Source organism: Sturnira hondurensis, unplaced genomic scaffold (assembly GCF_014824575.4).
Source record: "Sturnira hondurensis isolate 20B ecotype Veracruz unplaced genomic scaffold, ASM1482457v3 Scaffold0020237, whole genome shotgun sequence".
Classification (NCBI taxonomy): Eukaryota; Metazoa; Chordata; class Mammalia; order Chiroptera; family Phyllostomidae; genus Sturnira; species Sturnira hondurensis.
In genome coordinates, this window is record NW_028092868.1 from 10,812,367 (window position 1) to 10,832,461 (window position 20,095).

Below are 20,095 nucleotides of genomic sequence, written 5' to 3' on the forward strand. Positions count from 1 at the left end.
CCCCCCACTATGGTGGCAGTGTCTTCACTGTGCACATGTCCCCTCAGCCCAGCTGCCTGCTCTGCAGACCACCTATTACATTCTGCTAGGAAAGCGAGGGTGGATCTCATGTTGGCTCTTAACCTATGGCATGTGCTGTGCCTAATTTCAATCACGCAGGGCCTACGAAAAAAGTTTTAACCCTCGGAGTGGTATCAAGACCCTCCAAATCTGATTACAGCCTCAGTGTGTCCTTAGTCCTCTAAACAAGCCATCTCTCCACCCAAACTGATCTGTTCATTGAGCCCTGAGCATACCAGGTATGGTCCCACCTTGGCTCCCATGGTTTTCTGTTGCCTGGATTCTGTACCTCTCCTCTCCTCTCTCCCCTCACCCTTGACCCTACTTTGCTTTAGTTTTCATCCTTGAGAAGTCAGTTCAAGTCTCAGCTCCTCCAAGGGGCTTTCTCCCACTACCTCAGTGATCCCTCCATTTCTAAATGGAGCACACCCAACTTCCTTACACATTTGGTCCATGAGTAAATCTAGACGTGATGTTTTGCGTTATTATTCTCTAATTACATTGTATTCTGCATCTTCCACCAGACAGGAAGCTACCATATGGCAGTGATGGTATTTCACCACCTTTAACCTCACTGTGGAGGATTGTGTTGTCTTAAGTGTCAATGCTTGATGAAGATTGGTTGAGTAAAATGATGAACAAGGTGCCCCGCTGATTCGTGTGTCAAACATACTGGAAATCCAAAGACAGTAGCCCTTGCTTGGTCTCAATAAATAGTTCCTCAGAAGCACTCCCGATCTGAAGGGAGGGAGGTTGGTGGCTTCACCTTTGTTACAGCTGCAGCTGCAGTAATTCAGGGGGAAAGGACAGCTTTTAGAATTGTATTCTAAAGGAAGCACAATGACACTCACTCATGCTCAGTGTAGGGTTTCAAGTCTTAGAACACGATGAGCCCAGCCCAGCCCATTGCTATTGGAGAGATGCAGTTGGATAAACTGGACAGGTGTGTGTGTGTGTCGGGGGCGGGGGGCAGATTGGCCCCATCCTGGTGCAGAGAAGTCATGCTGAGCAGGAACCCGGCTGGGATGTTACAGACAATGACTGGGATTCTGGGCAGAATAGTAGGTGGGGAGCAAGACTGAATAAAGGTGAGTATAACCCATAGGTTGGGCCAAAGCCAGCAACATGGAGCTTAGAAGTGGGAATTGTTGGGAGACCCAAGCAGATAGCGAGCCCTCCACCATTGTGGAACCTGCCAGCAGTGGCTACCCTGAGCCTGGGGCTCAGAGGCTGGGTTTCAGGTCCTTACAGGGTCCCTGGCAGGATAAGACAGGCTCTGTCCTAGAGAGCTCAGGGTTCTATTTATGGCTCCAGCATGGGGAATACGATGAAGCTTTTGGGGAAGAGGCAGAACAATCTTGTTCTTCAGGCCCAAGGAAAATGTTGGCCTCTGAGGATGTGAGTGAGGAGGACTCTGTAGATACAGAGCCAAAGGATGTGGAGGTTGGTCATGTTGAACATCTGTGATGAGAGAAACCAAGGGCCAGAGAAATGTGACTATTTCAATGTGCATTTATATTCCTTGTGAGCAGTAAATCTAAGCTTANTCCTGGAGAGCTCAGGGTTCTATTTATGGCTCCAGCATGGGGAATACGATGAAGCTTCTGGGGAAGAGGCAGAACAATCTTGTTCTTCAGGCCCAAGGAAAATGTTGGCCTCTGAGGATGTGAGTGAGGAGGACTCTGTAGATACAGAGCCAAAGGATGTGGAGGTTGGTCATGTTGAACATCTGTGATGAGAGAAACCAAGGGCCAGAGAAATGTGACTATTTCAATGTGCATTTATATTCCTTGTGAGCAGTAAATCTAAGCTTAGAGCCAGTTCCTGTGATGCCCCAGGTCCAAGGGTTGGTTGCTTGTGCCAACTTACCAGGTTTTCATAGTCTTCATGGGAGCCCCCCATTTCTGTGGTGGTGCCCTGAGGATAGGTACAGGGGTGTGCTCTAAGAGGGAACAATTAAAGAGGGGCACTCATTGTGGACAGATGTGCATTTTTCTGTTTATTGTTGAGGGATTCTTATGTAAGATTTTGATCGAAAAATCCACAGCTAAAAGAAGCTTGAGAGTAAGTATGACAATGACAGTTACAATTTCTATCCCTCTCTGGAGAGCTGAAAGGTAGAAAAAATGCCTGGAGTTCAACAGCATGATAATGAAAAAAAAAATTCATTAGGACAGGAAAAATTCTCCACAGACAGTGACAACACAACATGCAGAAAAAAAAATGTCTTCAGAAAGGGATTTTGTAAGAAGCTGTGACATTTTAGATTCTCAGGAAGTTGCAATAGTTGTGTCTCCATTGTGATATGACCTTTAGGAAATCAATAAAATTTATTGTACCTCTTCAGGGTCTATTTTATATACTTTGGACTCTAGGGGCAAGAATAAAGGAATAGAAACCCACTTAAGCTAACTCAAATAATAGACGGCTGTGTTATGTTTTTAGAATATGAAGACAGAAAATGCAGAGCTTATCGGTGGAATCAGAAGCTCAGGAGCTAAGGCTGTTCTCTTTGTCTTGCAAGGGCTTTTGTGGCCTCTCAGGAGCTACATGGTCACCCTCGTCTCTAATTCTCTCCTACTTCTCTCTGTCTCTTTTTTCTACTCATCCACACTCCAAAATGACTGGCAGGCCACTTATACATCATCACACTTGGACTACATTCTCTATGTGAAAATCCTTGGGTTGAATTTTTAAGAGACAGACATTAACTCAGCACAGACTACAGAATGATTTTTGCATAAGTCAGATCTCTACCCCAGGCCCAATCAACTTGGATGGAGGAAGAGGTGATATTATATAGGTCATGCAGAAGCAGGCAGCAAGGCTACGAGTGCAGTCTTGGATGGAGTGCAGGTGGGGAGACAACAGTTGGTTTATCTACAATAGACTTCCAGGTAGACAACAGAGAGACTGTGATTCAGGGGTTCCCTAGGCTGCCACATCATGTACCCTTTATTGCTGTGCATGGCTGAGAAGACTTTTGAGGCTACATACACATCTCATCATTTTAGTGGCCGCAGTCCCTCAGCATACCCGAGATACCAGCACCTTCCTAGCCATTCAGTCTTACAGCTTCTTAACACAAGAAACAATATTCCTACGAATGGGGTTGGCCAGTCAAATGACATTGGCCAGAGAAGGCCTCAGAGGATCCATTCATTTGGCCTTGCATTTGACATAAACTTCCTTGTATAGTGGTTGAGAGACAGGCTCTGGCGCTGCTCTCCAAATTCAACTCCTGGCCCCACGAGGCAATAATCATGTAGCCTGGAGCAAGTTACTTAGCCTCTCCAGGTCTCCCTTTCCCTGTTTGTGAAAAGTACATAATAAAACCACGTGGTGGAAAAGAAGTCCTCAGGGGTTAGTGAGGAATATGCTCTAAGAACAGTTTTGATCCCTAGAAAGTACTCAGTAAGTATCTCGCATGATTGTCGTCATTTCTGTTAATCTCCCTTTCACGTCTTATGATGCCAAATGAATTTAAGTCTCCACACCAATGACATGTCCGCCTTCCTGACAGCTCTGGCCTTAACTTCTTCCCCAGACCTTCGCAAGCACTCAGTGTTAACAAGGGCTTGGTGGTTAACCAGTTGAGTTTTACAATGTTGTGCTTTGTGCTCTGAATTTAAAAAGTCCTCACAATCAAAGATGGAAGAGGATGCACAAGGGGTACAATCTTGACCTGATTTTGTGCAATTTGATGCATATGGAAAGTATGTCTTTTAAATCCTCCTTTTAGGGGATTTAAAGTGTGTGTCTCTCCCTTGAAATAAAGAGAAGACATTGGATGACTTCTCTAGTTTCTTGGATCTGTGCCAATATGATCTCAAATCACCATCCTCTGTGCTGACAAACATGCAGTCTATTCCTTGAGACTGTGGACAAACCAGAGAGCTGGAAAACCACGTGAGAAACCTTGAGCCAGATTCACTCTTGTTCTTCTCTCTGGCAGGAACCAAGTTGCCCTGAAGATCATGAACTTGTCTTCTGAGCACTGCAACATTTCAGATTGGCTGAGGCTCGAAGCAACAGTGAAGGCCTCTGTGTACGTGGTCACTTTCTCTTTTGTCACATTCATCACAATCGTCATCATCGCAATAGTGTTGCAGAACTCCAAACTGAGGAAAGAGGTCCGATACATCCTCCTTTGCCATCATCTGATGTGCATCTCCTCCTACTGTGGCCTGGGGGTGGTCTTCCAAGGGATGCGGGCCCTGCTGGCCAACAGTCCGGTGGTGCTGTGCTGGGTGGTGTTTGGGGCCCAGCTAAGTTTTGGAGACAGTATCCTCTTCACTCTGGCCTTGATGGCTGTCAACACTTACCTGGCCATTTGCTGGCCATTGAAATCTCTGTCCTTTGTAGAGTCAGTTAAATATAAGATTCTGGCTGGGACGTGGATAATCATTGTATTCAAGAATGTTTGCTTATTCATCATAGAGGGCACCAAGTCCACTTTGGTTGCTGTTTTAAGATCTGAACCCCTGTGCCCCGTGGCTTTGAACAGTACTCCTTCCAGAGCCATTGGCATGGTCTTCCTTCTCCTTCTTCTATCTATTATCCTTATAAGTTACTATCTAATATATGAAGAAGGCAAACGTGCTGGCCATTTTAATAGATCGAATATCAAAGCAAGGAAAACAGTCCTTATTCATTTACTGCAGATAAGCTTACATGTAATACCAACCTTGATATTCATAGGTTTGGGAAAGATGTGCGGAGAGTTTTTCTTTGTTTTAAATATGGTGCTTTTTGGAGTCTTTGCATTTGCCCAGTGTTTTAACCCTCTGATCTCTGGGCTGTGGAGTAGAGAGCTGCGAAGCAGGTTATATTATTGGATGCGCTGTCAATTTTGGTGGAATCATACAATGAATGGCAGAGGGCCAGTTTAAACAAAAACCCAGCCTTTTTTTTTCATTTTTAGTCCTCAGAATATGTTTATTGCTTTTAGCGAAGAAGGAGAGAATGGGAGAAAGAGAGAAAGAAACATCAGTGTAAGAGAAACATTGATTGATTGCCTCTTACATGGGCCCTGACCAGGGATTGAACCCACAACCTAGGTATGTACCCTGACTGAGAATTGAGCCCACAACCTTTTGGGGTATAGGACAATGCTCCAACCAATTGAGCCACCTGGTCGGGGCAAAACTCAGCCATTTTGAATAAATAAGTCTAGTCCTAATGGACCATCGGCTAGAGTTAAGAACTTGACTTTTACTCAACCTAAATTTGGTACATCGATTTGATTTTTAAAAAATACTATTTATTTATTTATTTTTATAGAGAGGGGAAGGGAAGGAGAAAGAGTGGGAGAGAAACATCAATGTGTGGTTGCCTCTCATGTGTCCCCTCCTGGGGACCTGGCCTGCAACTCAGGCATGTGCCCTGACTGGGAATCGAACCAGCGACCCTTTGCTTCACAGGCCCGTGTTCAATCCACTGAGCTACACCAGCCAGGGTGCGATTTGATTTTTAAAACAAAATTAGTAAGTCAAAGTTATTTATCTGGGTTACATACTTTGCTGCTGCATATACTTATATGTCCTCAGTGAAATTATTTTATGTCTTTAATTCTAAACCTAGATCAATATTTTTGGCAGAATGCCTTACTGTGTTTCAACAGTTGGGCAGCTTTTGAGAATACTATTTTTAGAAACTGTGAAATAGTCCCTGGTTGATGTGAAAGGAAGAAGTTTGGCTGTTCCCTTTATGTTAATTGAGGGTAGGTTTAGGTATACATCATAACAAAGTGGAAATAAAATAGCAGTGACTTAAAAATGTTAGAGATTGATTTATTTTATGCAAAAGAAATCAGAAGTTACACAACCCAGGTGGATATGGCAGCTCTTCGGGCAAGAGGCTCATTCTCTTTTCCTTTGCCCTAATTCGTACACTACCTCATGACCCACAATAGTGCTCTTGTCATCACATTCACAGTCCAACCAACAGGAAGGAGCAACAGGCAAAGAAGGGTCTGCACTCTGCTTCTGTAGACACTTGCTAGAAGTTACACAAAAGCACTTTTTCTTACATCTAACTGGCCAAAATTTACTCAAATGGCTATGCTTGGCTTTAAGGGAAAGTGAGGATAAATTTTAGCTCAGTAGTAGTTTCCCCAGTTAAAAATTAGGGCTTTTAATACTAAGAAAGGAAAGAAGGAGGCAAAATTATCTCAGGGGTCATTTTCTCAATAAAATAAAGTATGAAGAAGTACAATGGATGCATTATGATTGTCACATAGAAATATATTCTGCATTTCAACGTAATACATAAATACAGCATTTACGATTCAGGATCCCAGAAAACCTTAACTTTGTCACGTCAACTGTGCTCAGGGAGAACGGCATCAATAAGGAGAACGCCAAACTGGTTTAAACGTGAGAATTACCTGGTTATTTAAATCTGAAGAAGTTTGGGGCAATGGTACGAAATACATTCTTTTGCAGGAGTTTGTATATGAGATGTCTTTACACGAACCATCCATTTGTGAATCAGTCAGGATTCATTTCTAAAAACAGGAATTCCTGCTCTAGTTATTTTAAACAGGAAGGAGTCCATACAGGAATTAGATGCTTACAACGTCCTGGGAAGGGCTGGAAGAGTGGAAATCAGGGCCACCACTGCTTGAAGTTGGGAGTGAGCCACCGCAGCTGTGACTGATTGGAGGCCAAGCAGCTGGGATGGGAGGTGAAGCAGCTGCTTCCACCAGGGACCCCCTGGAAACAGCAATAGGAAGATGGTCTATTTCCCAATTTTACATGATGGCCTCTACTTGGGGGAACATAGTTGGCACTCCGACCCTAAGAGCCAAGTGGTTTGGGAAATGTAGTTCTTAGTTTCAAAAGACTTGGCAGTACAGGAAGTTACCCCAAAAGCAGTGTGACAAGGGGGTTGAATGAGCCAATCCATGAGAGCCTGTGCAGGTGTTACTATTCCTGATTTATACGTGGGAGAAGCTGAGGCTTAGAAAGGCCTTGCAGGAGCTTAGGAGATCAGGACCTTCTCTTTAAGATTTGCGGAATACACGGCTTGCTTGGCCCAGGGTGATCTACTCATCATTACTGAGAGATGGACCAATGGCTTGGGAAATCTGGGCCTTGGTTCTTCACTTTGCTTTGGGTGTGGACACCTGGCTTGCAGAAAAGAGCCTTTTCCTATCCTTTGCCTTGACTACACTCTCCCATCCTTAGGCCTTCATTGCTTTTTATTTATTTATTTGGTAAAAAAGTTATGTTTTTGATTAAATTTATTGGGGTGACTTTGGCTAATAAAATTATATAGGTTTCAAGTGTACAATTCTATAATACATCATCTGTATATTACATTAATTGCTCATCACCCAAAGTCAAGTCTCCCTCCATCACCATTTATCCTCTCTATATCCTCGTCAACCTCCCCTCACCCCTTTCCTTCTGGTCATCTCCATACTGCTGTCTGTGTCTATGAGTTTTGCGGATTTTTTTTTCTTTGTCCCTTCATCTTTTTTACCCAGCCTCTCAACCCTGCTCTCCCCTGACAGCTGTCAGTCTGTTCTCTGTTTCAGTGAGTCTGTTCCTCAGTCTGGTTTATTTCATTTAGCATAATACTGTCCAGGTCCATCCATGTTGTTGCAAAGGTAAGGTTTCCTTCTTTTTCATGACTGAATAATATTCCATTATGTAAACGTACCACAGCTTTTTTATCCATTCATCTACTGGTGGGCACTTGGGTTGTTTCCAGATCTTGGCTATTGTAAATAGTGCTGCAATGAACATAGGTGGGCAAGGCTCCTATTATTTTTAGTTTCTAGTGGCTTCTGTGTCATGTCTGGAGTCTATTTTGGCTTCAAGTCCTGCTTATCTCCTCCCTAGATGTTCTGTCTAAGGCTTCCCTCTTCCTTCAACCCCAACTCTGAGAATTCAAAGCACCACCTTCTCTTTTCCAATTTGCAAGTCTCACTCCAGGGTGGACACCAGGGCTCCTTACCTTTGTCTTCTGGTACCCAACACGATACCTGGCAGATGGCAGGCACTTGACAAAAGTTGGAAAGGACTCATTAGTCAGTAAGACATGCCTTTCTACAAACTCCCTCCCCATAATACTCAAACTGTCTTTGTTTTTGTTGAAATTTTACGCAATCTGAGAGGAGAGAGTGGAAGAAAATTTCAAAAAAATTACCAAGTTTAACTTAGTTGTAAGTTCTAAATCTAATATACACAATTTAATTTATCCTTAAAAATTTTAAAGCTCTATTTTCTGACATCAAGAGTAACTTCTACATTGTTACTCTTCTACATCAAGAGTAACATTAATTGAGCGTCACTGTGGCAGTTTTTATTTTCGAATTTGAAGGCTGTAGATAAACAGGCGGTGGGCCAGACTTGGCCCATGAGCCACGGTTTGCCCAACCCTGATCTGTGCCGTTGTCTTTGAGCAGTGCGTTTCACAAATGTAGATGCTGGGAATATTCATCAGGATAGACAGGGTTACGCCACAATAACTGAATCTCAGTGGCATCCCTTCTCAGTTTTTTGGCTTAGATCAAGTGGAGTGTCAGTTCCTATCAGTTTCCTATCTGATTTGTCTCCTGCCTGAGGACAATATATTAAATGGATTTTTGGATCAGGAAGAAGGAATAGGAGCTTGCTCCATCCACTCTGCACATCAACCCCGTCCTACTACAGTACTGCCAAGAGTGGTGCAAAAAAAAAAATCTACATGGCTTAAAACAACAAAGTTTTATTTCTTACTCATGCAAGTTCCCCTGAAGGTCAGGGCTGCTTCCCAAGAAGACAGTGACTCACCTTTTCTCCTCCATATGGACACATGGCCCCCTCAACATTGGCAAAGGACAAGAATGTGGAAAATTGCACACCAGCTCTTGAAGGATTTCAGATTTCTGGGTCCATAAATATTTTTTTGAATGCGCCCCTGCCCATTCATTTCAGTATTGCCCACGGCTGCTTCTGCATCACAGAAGAGCTGAGCGGATGCATGCCCTGCAAAGCCTAAATTATTTACTATCGGGCCCTTGGCAGAAAAATTTGCCTTGATGCAATGTACAGGTAATGTATTAAAGAATTGTATAATTTTATTAACCAATGTCACCTTAATACATTCAACTTAAAAAGATGCTAATACATTAAAAAAACATTTGCCAATCCTGGCCTACAAGACAATTGTATCACAAAACATGAAATTTGATGACTTTGATTTAAAATGTGTTTCAGAAAACAAGACTGAATAAATTTAAGGAACATCCTAATCGACTAATTTTCTGCACATTTATATTTTTATGGGTGATATAGGATAAAAAATCTGTCTAAATAAGTTTAAAAGCTCTTTGAATGAGTACACAGTGAAACTCCTGGGAAATAAGACAGCATTGTGGTGTAGTCACATTTGCAGGTTTTTTCCTTCTTCACAATCTATGGTCTCTTAGACTCAATAAAATATGGTAGTATATGGGGTCTGTCCAGAAAGTATCCAGCTATGTAATATGAAAAATAGAGACATTCATTAATGAAGATACAAGAAACAAGAAACATTGTACATAGGACAATGACATCTCAGTCCCCTTCAAGTGTGCAGAGGACAATGATGCCTCACATGCCTTCAAAGTAGGTGCTATGGGACCTCACACAGTTCTCCCAATCACCATCAGCTGCCCTGTCATATTTTCCTGAATCTCATCTGTGGTCTGAAATCTCTTCCCTTTCAAAGGTGACTTTAGTTTTGGGGAAAAGCTAGAAGTCGCAGGGCACCAAATCTGGGCTGTAGTGGGGCTGAGTCACCTGAGTGATTTGATGTTTTGTCAAAAAAACTCTGCAAGAGACATTGTGCACCAGTGGGCACATTGTTGTGATGGAGCTGCCAATCAACAGTTGCCCATAACTGCAGCCTTCTGACTCATCTGAGTAGATGTTCAAGCTTAATGCAAAATTTGATGCAGATTCATCACTCTACTCAGTCATTTTGAATGTGACAGCCACACAGGACACACGCTCATTCAAGGGTGTCTACCGCCCCCACTGACTAGTACAGTGAAGTCATCATTGTTCACCCATGAGCATTCCAGTCCACTTTCATTGGCTGCCAAATTACACTGACGTTGCACAAACCATTCTCATTATAGCACCAATGGCTGGACTTTTTTTGGACAGACCTCATAAAAGACAAAAAGCAAAAAGACACAACTCTCTGGAAGAGCCTGTGAAAGGATAGTTACGACTAGCAGTTTTCTGCATCAGCTGTGCTCTGTTGCATAGACTCTGCCTGTGGCAGGTGGCAGCATAGACAACCTGGTGGGCTGTGACTTCTTCCACCGGCGGAGGCATCAGGATGGAGGAGTCTTCCATTTAGGGTCTTCCCTGGATTTCATTCGGCCACACAGGGGACCCGGATGGTAAGTGGCAGTGGGAGTGCCCCAGGCAGGTGTTGTTTCTCTTGCTGAAAAGTGATCACATTTGCACCAAGAATGGTAAGTGGTGCCAAAAGAGTCTGGGATGAGTTACTTTGTTTTCTGCCGTCTCCGTGGTCAGCACTTCTGAGGCTAGCAGCCGATGGTGGCCCCACTTTAGAGAATTCAATCATCACTTAACAGTAAGAGAAAGGAAAACAAATGCTCTGAGACGAGATAAGCTGTACTCTTTTTTAAAAATCCTTACCTACTTTGACAATGAAATATTAGTCTGGATGGGAGGCAGAAAAGTAGGCACTTTATTGTAAATCATTATACTTGGTTAAAGGAGGAAAGGCTTATCCATGGACTTCTTGTTCTTTTAAATGGGCCCTTCACTACAAAGGTACTTGCAGAAAACTTCTACAAGACACATTGGAACGTGAAAATAACAAGAATTATCAGTTTAGAAAACCACGTGGGCCAGGTGGGACCAAAATGTGGAGTCTGATTCTGGGTGAGGGTGGGGGCTCAGACTAATCATGTAGTCTTGTTTTTTTTAATTTTAATTCTTATTTTTCAATTACAGTTGAGTTTCAATAGATCAGGTAGTCTTTCTGAAGTCAGGTTAATTGAGGCAAACGTTGTATACAATAACATTCACTCCTTCTAAACATAGGCTCATGAGTTTTGGCAGATGTGTAGAGCCCTGTGACACCAACAATCGAGACAGAACTGTTCTATCTCCCCAGAAAGCTCCTGTGGGCCCCTTGGAAGTCAATTCACCACCCACATCCAGCCACTGGCAACCACCCATCTGTGCTTCGTCTCCATGGTTTTCCCGTCTCTAAAATGTCATATAATCAGCATCATGTAAATGAAATCATACCACTGTCAGCTGTTATGGGCTGAATCGTGTTCCCTCAAATTCATATATTGAAGTCCTAACCCCAGTACCTTCAAATACGATTATATTTGGAGATAGGGCCTTAACAAAATAAATATGGTTAAATGAGATAATTAATATGGGTGGGGCCCCAATCTAATATGACAGGTGTCCTATTGGACAGAAGAGGAAGAGGCATCAAGGGTGCACATACACCATGTGAGGACACAGCCAGAAGGTGGCATCAGCAAGCCAGGAAAAGAATGTTCTTAACAGAAACCAACTCTGCTGATACCTTGAACTTGGGCTTTTAGCCTCCAGAACTGTGCAGTATACATTTCTGTTGCTTAAGCCACCCAGTGTGTGGTATTTTGTTAAGACAACCCTGGCAGACCAATACACAGGTTTCTGAGTCTCACTCTTCAGTTGGTACTATGTTCTTGGGACTCATCCATGTCGTCGCATTCATCAGTAGTTTGTTCTTTACTGCTGAGTAGTATTCCGCTGCACGAATGTACTGTAGTTCGTTTACTGACTCACCTGTTGATGGACATTTGGGCTATTTCCAGTTTTCGGCCATTACAAATAAAGCAACGATGAACACCCCGTGCAGGTCTTTGTGTGGACCTATGTTGTTCAGTTCAGTACCTAGGAGGGGGCTGCTGGATCAGTTGATAAGCATATGTTTAATTTTATAAAAACTACCAAACTATTTTTCAATATGGCTATACCATTTGCATCTCCATTAGGCACGCATAAGAGATCTAGTTGCTCGGCATCCTTGGTTACCCTTAGTATTGTCAAGGGTAACCTTAGTATTGTCATTTAAAATTTCTTTTAAGTTTTAGCCATGGCAATAGCTATGTAATGCTATCTCATTGGGGCTTTACTTTGTATTTTCCTGATGACTAGTGATATTAAACATCTTTTTATGTGCTTAATTTGCCATTTGGATATCTTTTTTGATGAAGTATCTGTTCAAATCTTCTTTCTCACCAATTAAAAAAATTGAGTGTTTTGTCTTCCTAATATCTGAGTTGTAAGATTTAAATATATATATATACACATATATATTATATACAATATATATATATATATATATATATATATATATATATATACATACTCTGGATTCAAGTCTTTCTTCAGATACGTGTTTTCTTCAGATATGATATTTTCTTCTGGTCTTGGCTTGGTTTTTTAGATTTTTATTTTCTTAAAAGTATCTTCAAAGGACAGATGGTTCTGATTTTAATAAAGTTCAATTTATCCAATTTTTTCCCTTGTGGCTCATGTTTTTTATGTCCTATCTTAGACATCTTTGCCTAACCCAAGGTCTCCTTATGAGTTTTCTGTTACTTCCATAGCAAATTAGCACCAGTTTAGGGGCATGAGACAACACAAGTTTATCTAACAGTTCTGAAGGTCAGAAGTTGGGGTTTCTTGGCTGGTTTCTCTGCTCTGGTTTCTGACAAGGACCAAACCAAAGTGTTAGCTGGCTGGGTTGTAACTGAGAATCTCAAGTAGAATCCACTTCCAAGTTCATTCAGGTTGTTGTCAATATCCTGTTCCTTGAGCTTGTAGGACTGTGGTCCCCATTTCCTTGCTAGTGTCAGCTGGGGCTGTCTAAGGCTCCTGGGGGCCTCTCTCTGGTCATTGAACATGGGTCCCTAACTCTCACAGCTAGTAAAGCATATGAAATCTTTCTCATGTTTGGAAGCTCTAACTGCCTCTGCCATAGATGGAGAAAGTTCTCTGTTTTTAAGGGATCTTAGGGTTAGATTAGGCCCACTTGAATAATCTGGGATACTCTCCATATTTCAAACTCTATATCCCTAATTACACCTGCCAAGTTCCTTTTTCCATATCATGTAACATAGTCACAGGTCCTAGGGGTTAGGGGGTAGACACCTTTGGGAACTTTTTGCATACGGATATCCAATTTTCCTGGAATGACTTGTTGAACAAGTTAGGTGTTTAATTTCTATTATGGTGAGAAACTGTGATTTTTACAGTTTCAGAACAAACAGAACCATAGCTCATGTTTCATAACTGTTATTGCTGATTTCATGGAAATTCCTACCATATTTTTGGCATTCACAAAACATATTTTTCTCTGGGAATTTTTAGGAGTGGAGCACACGAGATTCTGTTTCACTCCCCACCTTCCACACACACACCCAGCATTCCATATGGCCATGGAACCCGTAGCTTGGTGGCCAAGTCTGCACTTCTGCTACTTCAAGACAGAGCCAGCAAATCATGGGCCAGCTCTTAGGCTGTTTACAATTTCCTGCTTCTTTTCTAAGCTGTCACTGGTGCTGGTCCTTGGGATAGATCAGGAATGTTCACCCTGAGAGCTGGGGGAGGGGTGGGGTGGGAATTGAGGCAGAGATGACACCTTTCTGTGAATGTCTTTGAGAAACCCCACCCCCCACTTTAAAAAAAAAAGGTTTCCCACAGTTAAAACTATGTTCAGAAAATTGTAGAACAGAAGGTGGTTAGTTTCAGAAATTCCCCCAGTCTCCAGTCATTTTACTCCCTGGGCAGATAAGTCTCCCCCTGAGCTAGGTGGGGTCACTGTTCTCTTTAGGAATCCCCTTGCCTGACCTTAGCCTGGGTCGCTGAATCTGGTCAGTCTGTTAGAAGCTAGTCACCTGTTCTGTACCTGGGCTGAAGCATGTAGCATTATGGGACCTCAGCTCCAAGGGCACAGATGGGCAGGACCTGGATAAGGGAGGACCTGAGACAACTCAGGTCAAGGGCAGGGGACTCGCACTTATCTCGGGCAATGGTGACTCAGCTCGGCTCTGTTGAGCTGTGTGCCAGGCCCTTTGCATATATGGTGACATGACATCTCTTCTGAGAAATTAGGATAATTAATTTGGGGCTGGGCACCCTCCACTATCTGTCAGTGAAAGAAAACTTTACATACTCCAGGGAGGAGGGCAGGTGTTCTTTTAGCAGAAGACAGCCCAAGCCAGGCTTAGTAGTCCTCATGAAATGACTTTTGTGAAATAGACCATGTTAAATAATTAAATAGAAGAAAGTTTGGTAGCAGGACTCTACTGGCTAAATAGAACTATGACTCTTTCCTGGGGATCAGGAGCAGGAGTCAGAAGGAAATTAATTCTTCAGGGTAAGGTGTACGTTTTTTTGAAATCCTTACCCTGAGGACATTTTTTCATTGCCTTTTAGAGAGACAGGAAGGGAGAGAGGAAAGGAGAGAAAGAAGCATTGATGTGAGGGAGATGCATCCATTGGTTGCCTCCCACATGCCCCGACAGGGGTCGAGTGTGCAACCTAGGTCTGTGCCCTGACTAGGAATTGAACCTGAACCATTTTGGTTACAGGATGAATCTCAAACCAGCTGAGTCACACCGGACAGGGCAGGTAAGGTGTGCTTTGGTCTTTAGGTATTTTAGGACAGAAGGTGGAGCCCATCCCTATACATCCTCACCCCCCTCCCCTGGGTATAGCGGCCCTCCTCCCCCACCCCCACTATATCCCCGGAAAGGCGGGACAGTGAGAATTGATTCTTCGAAGCACTCAGAGGGAAGGGCGTTGTTACATTAGGAGCGTCCCTTTCCCATAATATCTCTAGTCTTCCTTCCTCACCGGGTGGGTCCCTAGAAGGTGGGTGTCCCCAATTTTCTCTCAAGGGGTCACTGCATCACTGCCACTTGCAGCCTCTGGTCCTCAGCTCTGGGTTCCCCCTGTCTTCACTTTTTGTTTCTCTATGTGGCCACTGCAGGAAAGCATTTCAATCTGGATCTGTCAATAGTCCGACTTCCATGCTGCTTACAACTGACTGTAGCCCTAATATAACGGGGGTGCCTGGCAGCCAGCTCAGGGCAAGTTCACGTTCATGTAAATACCAGCCCACCATCCAAAAAAGCTTCAGAACTTATCTCAAGGACACAGCTCACATTTAAAGACTGATCCACAGCATAGCGTCTCGAAGGTCCTCTCCACCCACCCATCTGTGAAGTCCTGTTGACAGCTGCTCAGTAGTAGTCTTTTTTCTTCTCTCATATGATCTCTCCCCTCCCCACAAATGTGGTCCACTCTGCTGCTTTTTTAATTAGTCCTCTCTGTCTCCTTACCTCAACTCCTTTTTCTTCCTGTTTTTTTTTCTTCTGCAACTGGTTTCATTCTTTTCTTATTATTGTTTCTCAAACTGGTTCTACTTAAAGAGACTCTGAAACATTAAACATTCAAATAACACAACCACAAAAATCAGTCGAACCTCACCCATGGGGCTGTCTCACCCCACAGGGCAGGGCTGCCAGAAACTCGATGACCCCTTAGTTAGATTTGTTCTTTTGTCAAAAGTTTAATTCAGCCCTGGCTGGTGTAGCTCAGTGGATTGAGCACGGGCCTGTGAACCAGAGGATCGCAGTTCGATTCCCAGTCAGGGCACATGCCTGGGTTGCAGGCCAGTTTCCGGCAGGGGACAAATGATACATTGTGTGTCCTCAGCAGAGGCAACCATACATTGATATTTCTGTCCCTCTCTCCTTCCCTTCCCCTCTAAAGATAAATAAATAAAATATTTAAAAAAAAGTTTAATTCAGACAAAAGACGAATCTTATCTTAGTGCGATGGATATCAAACCCAACTGTGCCAAAGAAGTGTTACCTGGCAAACTTGGCAAACTTGTTAATGGCAAACTTGTTAAAGACGCCACTTCCCAGGCATCAAACGTAGATTCTTGGCCAGAGTCAGGGACCCCAGAATCTGCATTTTTACAAGCTCCTTGGTGATTCTGAAGTGAGTGACCATTTAGTAGAAAAGCAGGAGTTTTCCACCCCAAAATATGTCTCTTTGGCATGAGGATTATTTAGGCTGATTATTTTTAAGAAGCAAACTTTTTATCTCCTTAACTGCCTAAAGCAACCTTAGACGGAGGGCCCGTTCCTGGAAGAGCACTGTCACCAGAAATAACTACGAAGAATGTGGCCCAGCCGTGGTGGGCTAGGGGGTTGCCTGGCAGGGCCTGGGGATTGCATTCCTCCCTGTGTCCCATGGTGACTGCAGAGTACGGCAGACAGTCACTTACCAGACATTTGCTCTCCCCACCTTCCTGTGAATTGCCTTCCTCCTCTTTGAAGTCCCAGACTTTTACCCTCTTCTCCTTAGTACAGAATGACATATAGGGCCCAATCACCTGACCACCCGTGGGCCCCCATATTGCGATGGAGCTCCCATATGCACAAAATTAAATTTGTGTTTTCCTCTTGTGTCCATTTAATTCTTCTAGCCAGAAGACTCTGGAAAGGTAGAGGAGAAATTTTTCCTCCTCAGTGAGTTCAGTGGGAAGCAGACATACATACAACCATCTCAGAGGACCTCTCTCCCTCAACACCACTGGGTTCAGTTTACTTTATCAGGACCGAAGACAGCTCTGGTCGTGAGGACCTGATCCATGGCCTGCCCCGCCTTAGAGAACAGGTCATGTTCTTGCAAATGGGAGGACTGGCAATCCAGGTCTGAGTCAAGGGGAGATGCTACAACCCTGGTCTGAGGGGGCTGTTGGCCATCTCCTGGCTGGCCTACCAGGAGACCACAACCTGTTCCATGGAAACCTGGACCACCCTGCCCTCTTTCCGGTTCACACTGTTTAGTGCACCTCAGCGGCTGCGTTTCGCTCCCTGGGAGGTTTCAAGCTTGTGGTAGAGAAGGGACCTCTGACCTCTGACCTCTGACCTCTGACCTCTGTCACGGTAAGAAAATCTTCATTTACATTTTCCCCAGGCATAAACATATGCCTAAGCACGCCTGTCCGTGGTTATTCTTAGCCAGTCTAATCTGGAAAAGATCTGGCTGATGTTCTTGGCTAGTGCTCCTGTTCCCAGATGTTCCATCACTGAGTCATTGAGAGCATCTTTGCCCCCTTTCCAGTCCCAGTGTCTGGTTCCCCCATGAGTTTTACTACCTCAGTTTCTTTCCATCTCTGGAGAGGGTCCGCTCTGCCCTCTGGTGGTGGAACAGCATTGTACGCAATACAGCTGCCTGTGGGAGTCCAGAACGTGGGAGCTCAGAAAGCCCCGCAGGAAGGTAATACCCCTCCCCCAGATGCCGATTGCCAATGAAGTCCACCTCTCCCGAGGGCAGACGTACTGGATCAGGAGATCGAGGCTTTCCAGCTCTTATTAAAAATGAGTTTTCCAAGCTTGAATTCTGGTGTCAGCTGGAGGGGGGAATGTGTATTTCCATTGGACTCCTCCAGTCACTTTTCGGTAGAGCTTTTGTCTCCTTTTCGAAGCATCAGTGTTGCCAAGCTTTGGGGGACCCTTTTAGAGTCCTTTATAACTGCTTGTATCACAACTCGGGTGGAAGCAGTCCTGAGTTGACCTGGCGTCTTGGCAGCCCTGGCCAGGGCAGGAGGAAAGCAATGAAACTGGGCTGGACCAAGAAGAGAGACAGTACCTGGGACGGGGCTCAAAGGGATTCCTGGGGAGAGGCAACTGGCATTGTCCCACGCAGGGTGGTCACCGGCACTGGTTCCATTAGGAGCCTTTAATGTCTGAGGAGCTGTGTGCCAAAACTGGGCGGGCTTGGGCAGCCGGACACCAGGATGGCGGGAGCCTGCAGCTCATAGGGACAGAGAAAGCCAGCTGACCTAAGCAGAATAAACCAAACCCTGCTCTTGGGGGTGGGGATAGTTTGAGAACCAGGAGAGCAGCCCAGCAACAAAAGGGAGCCAATGGAAGATACAGTCCCAGAGATGGGGTCTTAACCCTCATGGCAACCAGACTGCTAGTGGTTGAAACTTTTCGAAAGATATAAATGACTCCTTAACGTGTTTTTGTTTGTTTGTGTGTGTGTATGTGTGTTTAGGTAATAAAGCAACCAAGACCGCTGATGTTGGGGGTGGGGAAGAGAGAGACTTCATTCTGCTTACCCATGCCAGAATGACAGAAAGGGTCACAAATGGAGGCAAGATTATTTAAATCACAGCAATTCTGCCCACTGGGAACCAGCGGGGAGGGGACTCTTTTATCATAATGTGTTAAGATGACGCTAGGAAGAGAAAGGTTTAGCGGTCGCCTTAGAAGGATCTGGAAATCCGAACACTATACCAATGGGACTGTCACCTCTAGGACCCACCGTTCCCTCCCGGAATGGCATCAGGAGTGGCCGTCTTTAGGGCCGTGTTTGTCATTCTGCCATACAGTAAAAGAAATTCTATTTCATTCCGCGCTTTTCTTAAGTGTTCAAACTGCCCCCGCCTTTTTCTGGGTCGTAGATGAAGCCGGCCCATTCCACAGTCCACATTACTGTGGAAACACTGGGACGCACAAACGAAGGAGACTTCTACAGTTCTGTTTGTCGGCGTGCGGCACTAGGCGCCTCCACGGAAACCCTGGTCGCGGTTCCGCACTGAGAATCCAGGAGCTCCCGTCGGAGGGTTTCGGCCTTGCCCTGTGGCAGAGGACGGGGCTCCGATGGGGCCACTCACTCTTTGCATTAGTCAGCTCGGGCTGCCCTGGAGAACCCCGCAGACCCAGCGGCTTAAACAGCACAAGTGCCCGTGGATTCAGTGCCGGGTGAGCGCTCCCCCGTCCTGCAGATGGCCACCCTCTTGCCGCGCCCTCACGCGGCCTTTCCCCGTGTCCGTGTCCGTGTCCGTGTCCGTGTGGAGAGTGGTCTCTGCTGTCTCTTCCTCCTCGTATAAGGGCACTACTTCCATCTGATTAAAACCTTACCGTTTTGACCTCATTTAACCTTTAACTGTCTCCTTAGAGGCCCTCTCTCCAAATACTGTCACACTGGGGGTTAGGTCTTCAACCCATGAATGGGCGCAGGTGGGGGGTTGGGGGCAATTCAGTTCACAACGATCCTCCATGGACAGTAAAGAAAATGAAAAACAGAAGCAGATCAGGAACATTGCCATTTTGTAAGTTGCAATGACTTTTTCTATTTTTGTGATGAGGAAAGTACTGTGATAAAAATTTATATTCTTTGAGGCTTCGTCAATAGACAGCAATTTGCATTAATTTGCAAATGACTAAACAGTCATTCAGTTTAAAAATATTGGCCATAAAATTACAATTGTTTTAAGTTAATATATATCAGTCTCATACTAATGACCTAAGAGGAGGAGTGCTTTCTGGAACTTTCTTCTTCATTTTTTCATGATAAGTAGGGAGACAGAGAACGGAGAATCAGCATATAGATAATAGATGTTCTTGAAAGTGAGCCCAGAGTAAATGGATCAGAAAGACGTAGTGGAGCTGAAAAAAAGAAAAACCCAGTACGTACATTGAAAGGGCTCAGGGTGCCAGGCAACATCACTGATAAGAACATTACGTCAAATCCTAGACTGTTAAACACCACTAAATACACAGCTCCAGAGGCAAAGGTGGAAATTCCACCTGTGTCCTCACACCAACACACAAACAGAATTTTGGCTGAACTCAGACTTCGGGGTCACAGACAAAATGCTCCAAGATAGTGGAACAAAGTTCAGTCGATCGTGAAGGTGAGAAGTTCTGTTAAGACAGATGTTGTAGCAGTTTGAACTCCAGTTGACTAAGAGATAGGGCAAAAACAAGATATGAAGAAGTCATGCAAGTGAAGGCCCGTGGGGAAACCCAAACAGTAATAACAGCAATAGAGCAATGTCATTTTCAAGACTGTGGATTACCATATAACACAGTTTTCATTTTTGTTTTTCAGTTGTGTTAAATGTTAATTGACTGAATGAATACTTGATGTAAAAACAACAAAATAATGCCATGTAATTAAACAAAATTAAAGTAATA

The 20,095-nt window shown here is 44.1% G+C and overlaps 1 protein-coding gene and 1 non-coding gene across 3 annotated transcripts in view; both read left to right on the forward strand.

Annotated features, from left to right (window-relative positions):
- The window catches only part of LOC118975393 (probable G-protein coupled receptor 148), a 28,196-nt gene extending 23,162 nt beyond the window's left edge, over positions 1–5,034 (forward strand). For both annotated transcript variants that reach the window (XM_037029313.1, XM_037029312.1), the window contains exon 3: positions 4,016–5,034. In XM_037029313.1, coding sequence (XP_036885208.1) covers positions 4,016–4,952 — 937 coding nt within the window. In that variant the 3' untranslated portion in view covers positions 4,953–5,034. The remainder of the gene's footprint in view (positions 1–4,015) is intronic.
- A 3,520-nt stretch (positions 5,035–8,554) lies between these two features.
- LOC118975445 (U2 spliceosomal RNA) lies at positions 8,555–8,748 on the forward strand. The gene has a single exon (XR_005064052.1). It is a non-coding gene; the product is annotated as a U2 spliceosomal RNA (small nuclear RNA).
- The last annotated feature ends 11,347 nt before the right edge of the window (positions 8,749–20,095 follow it).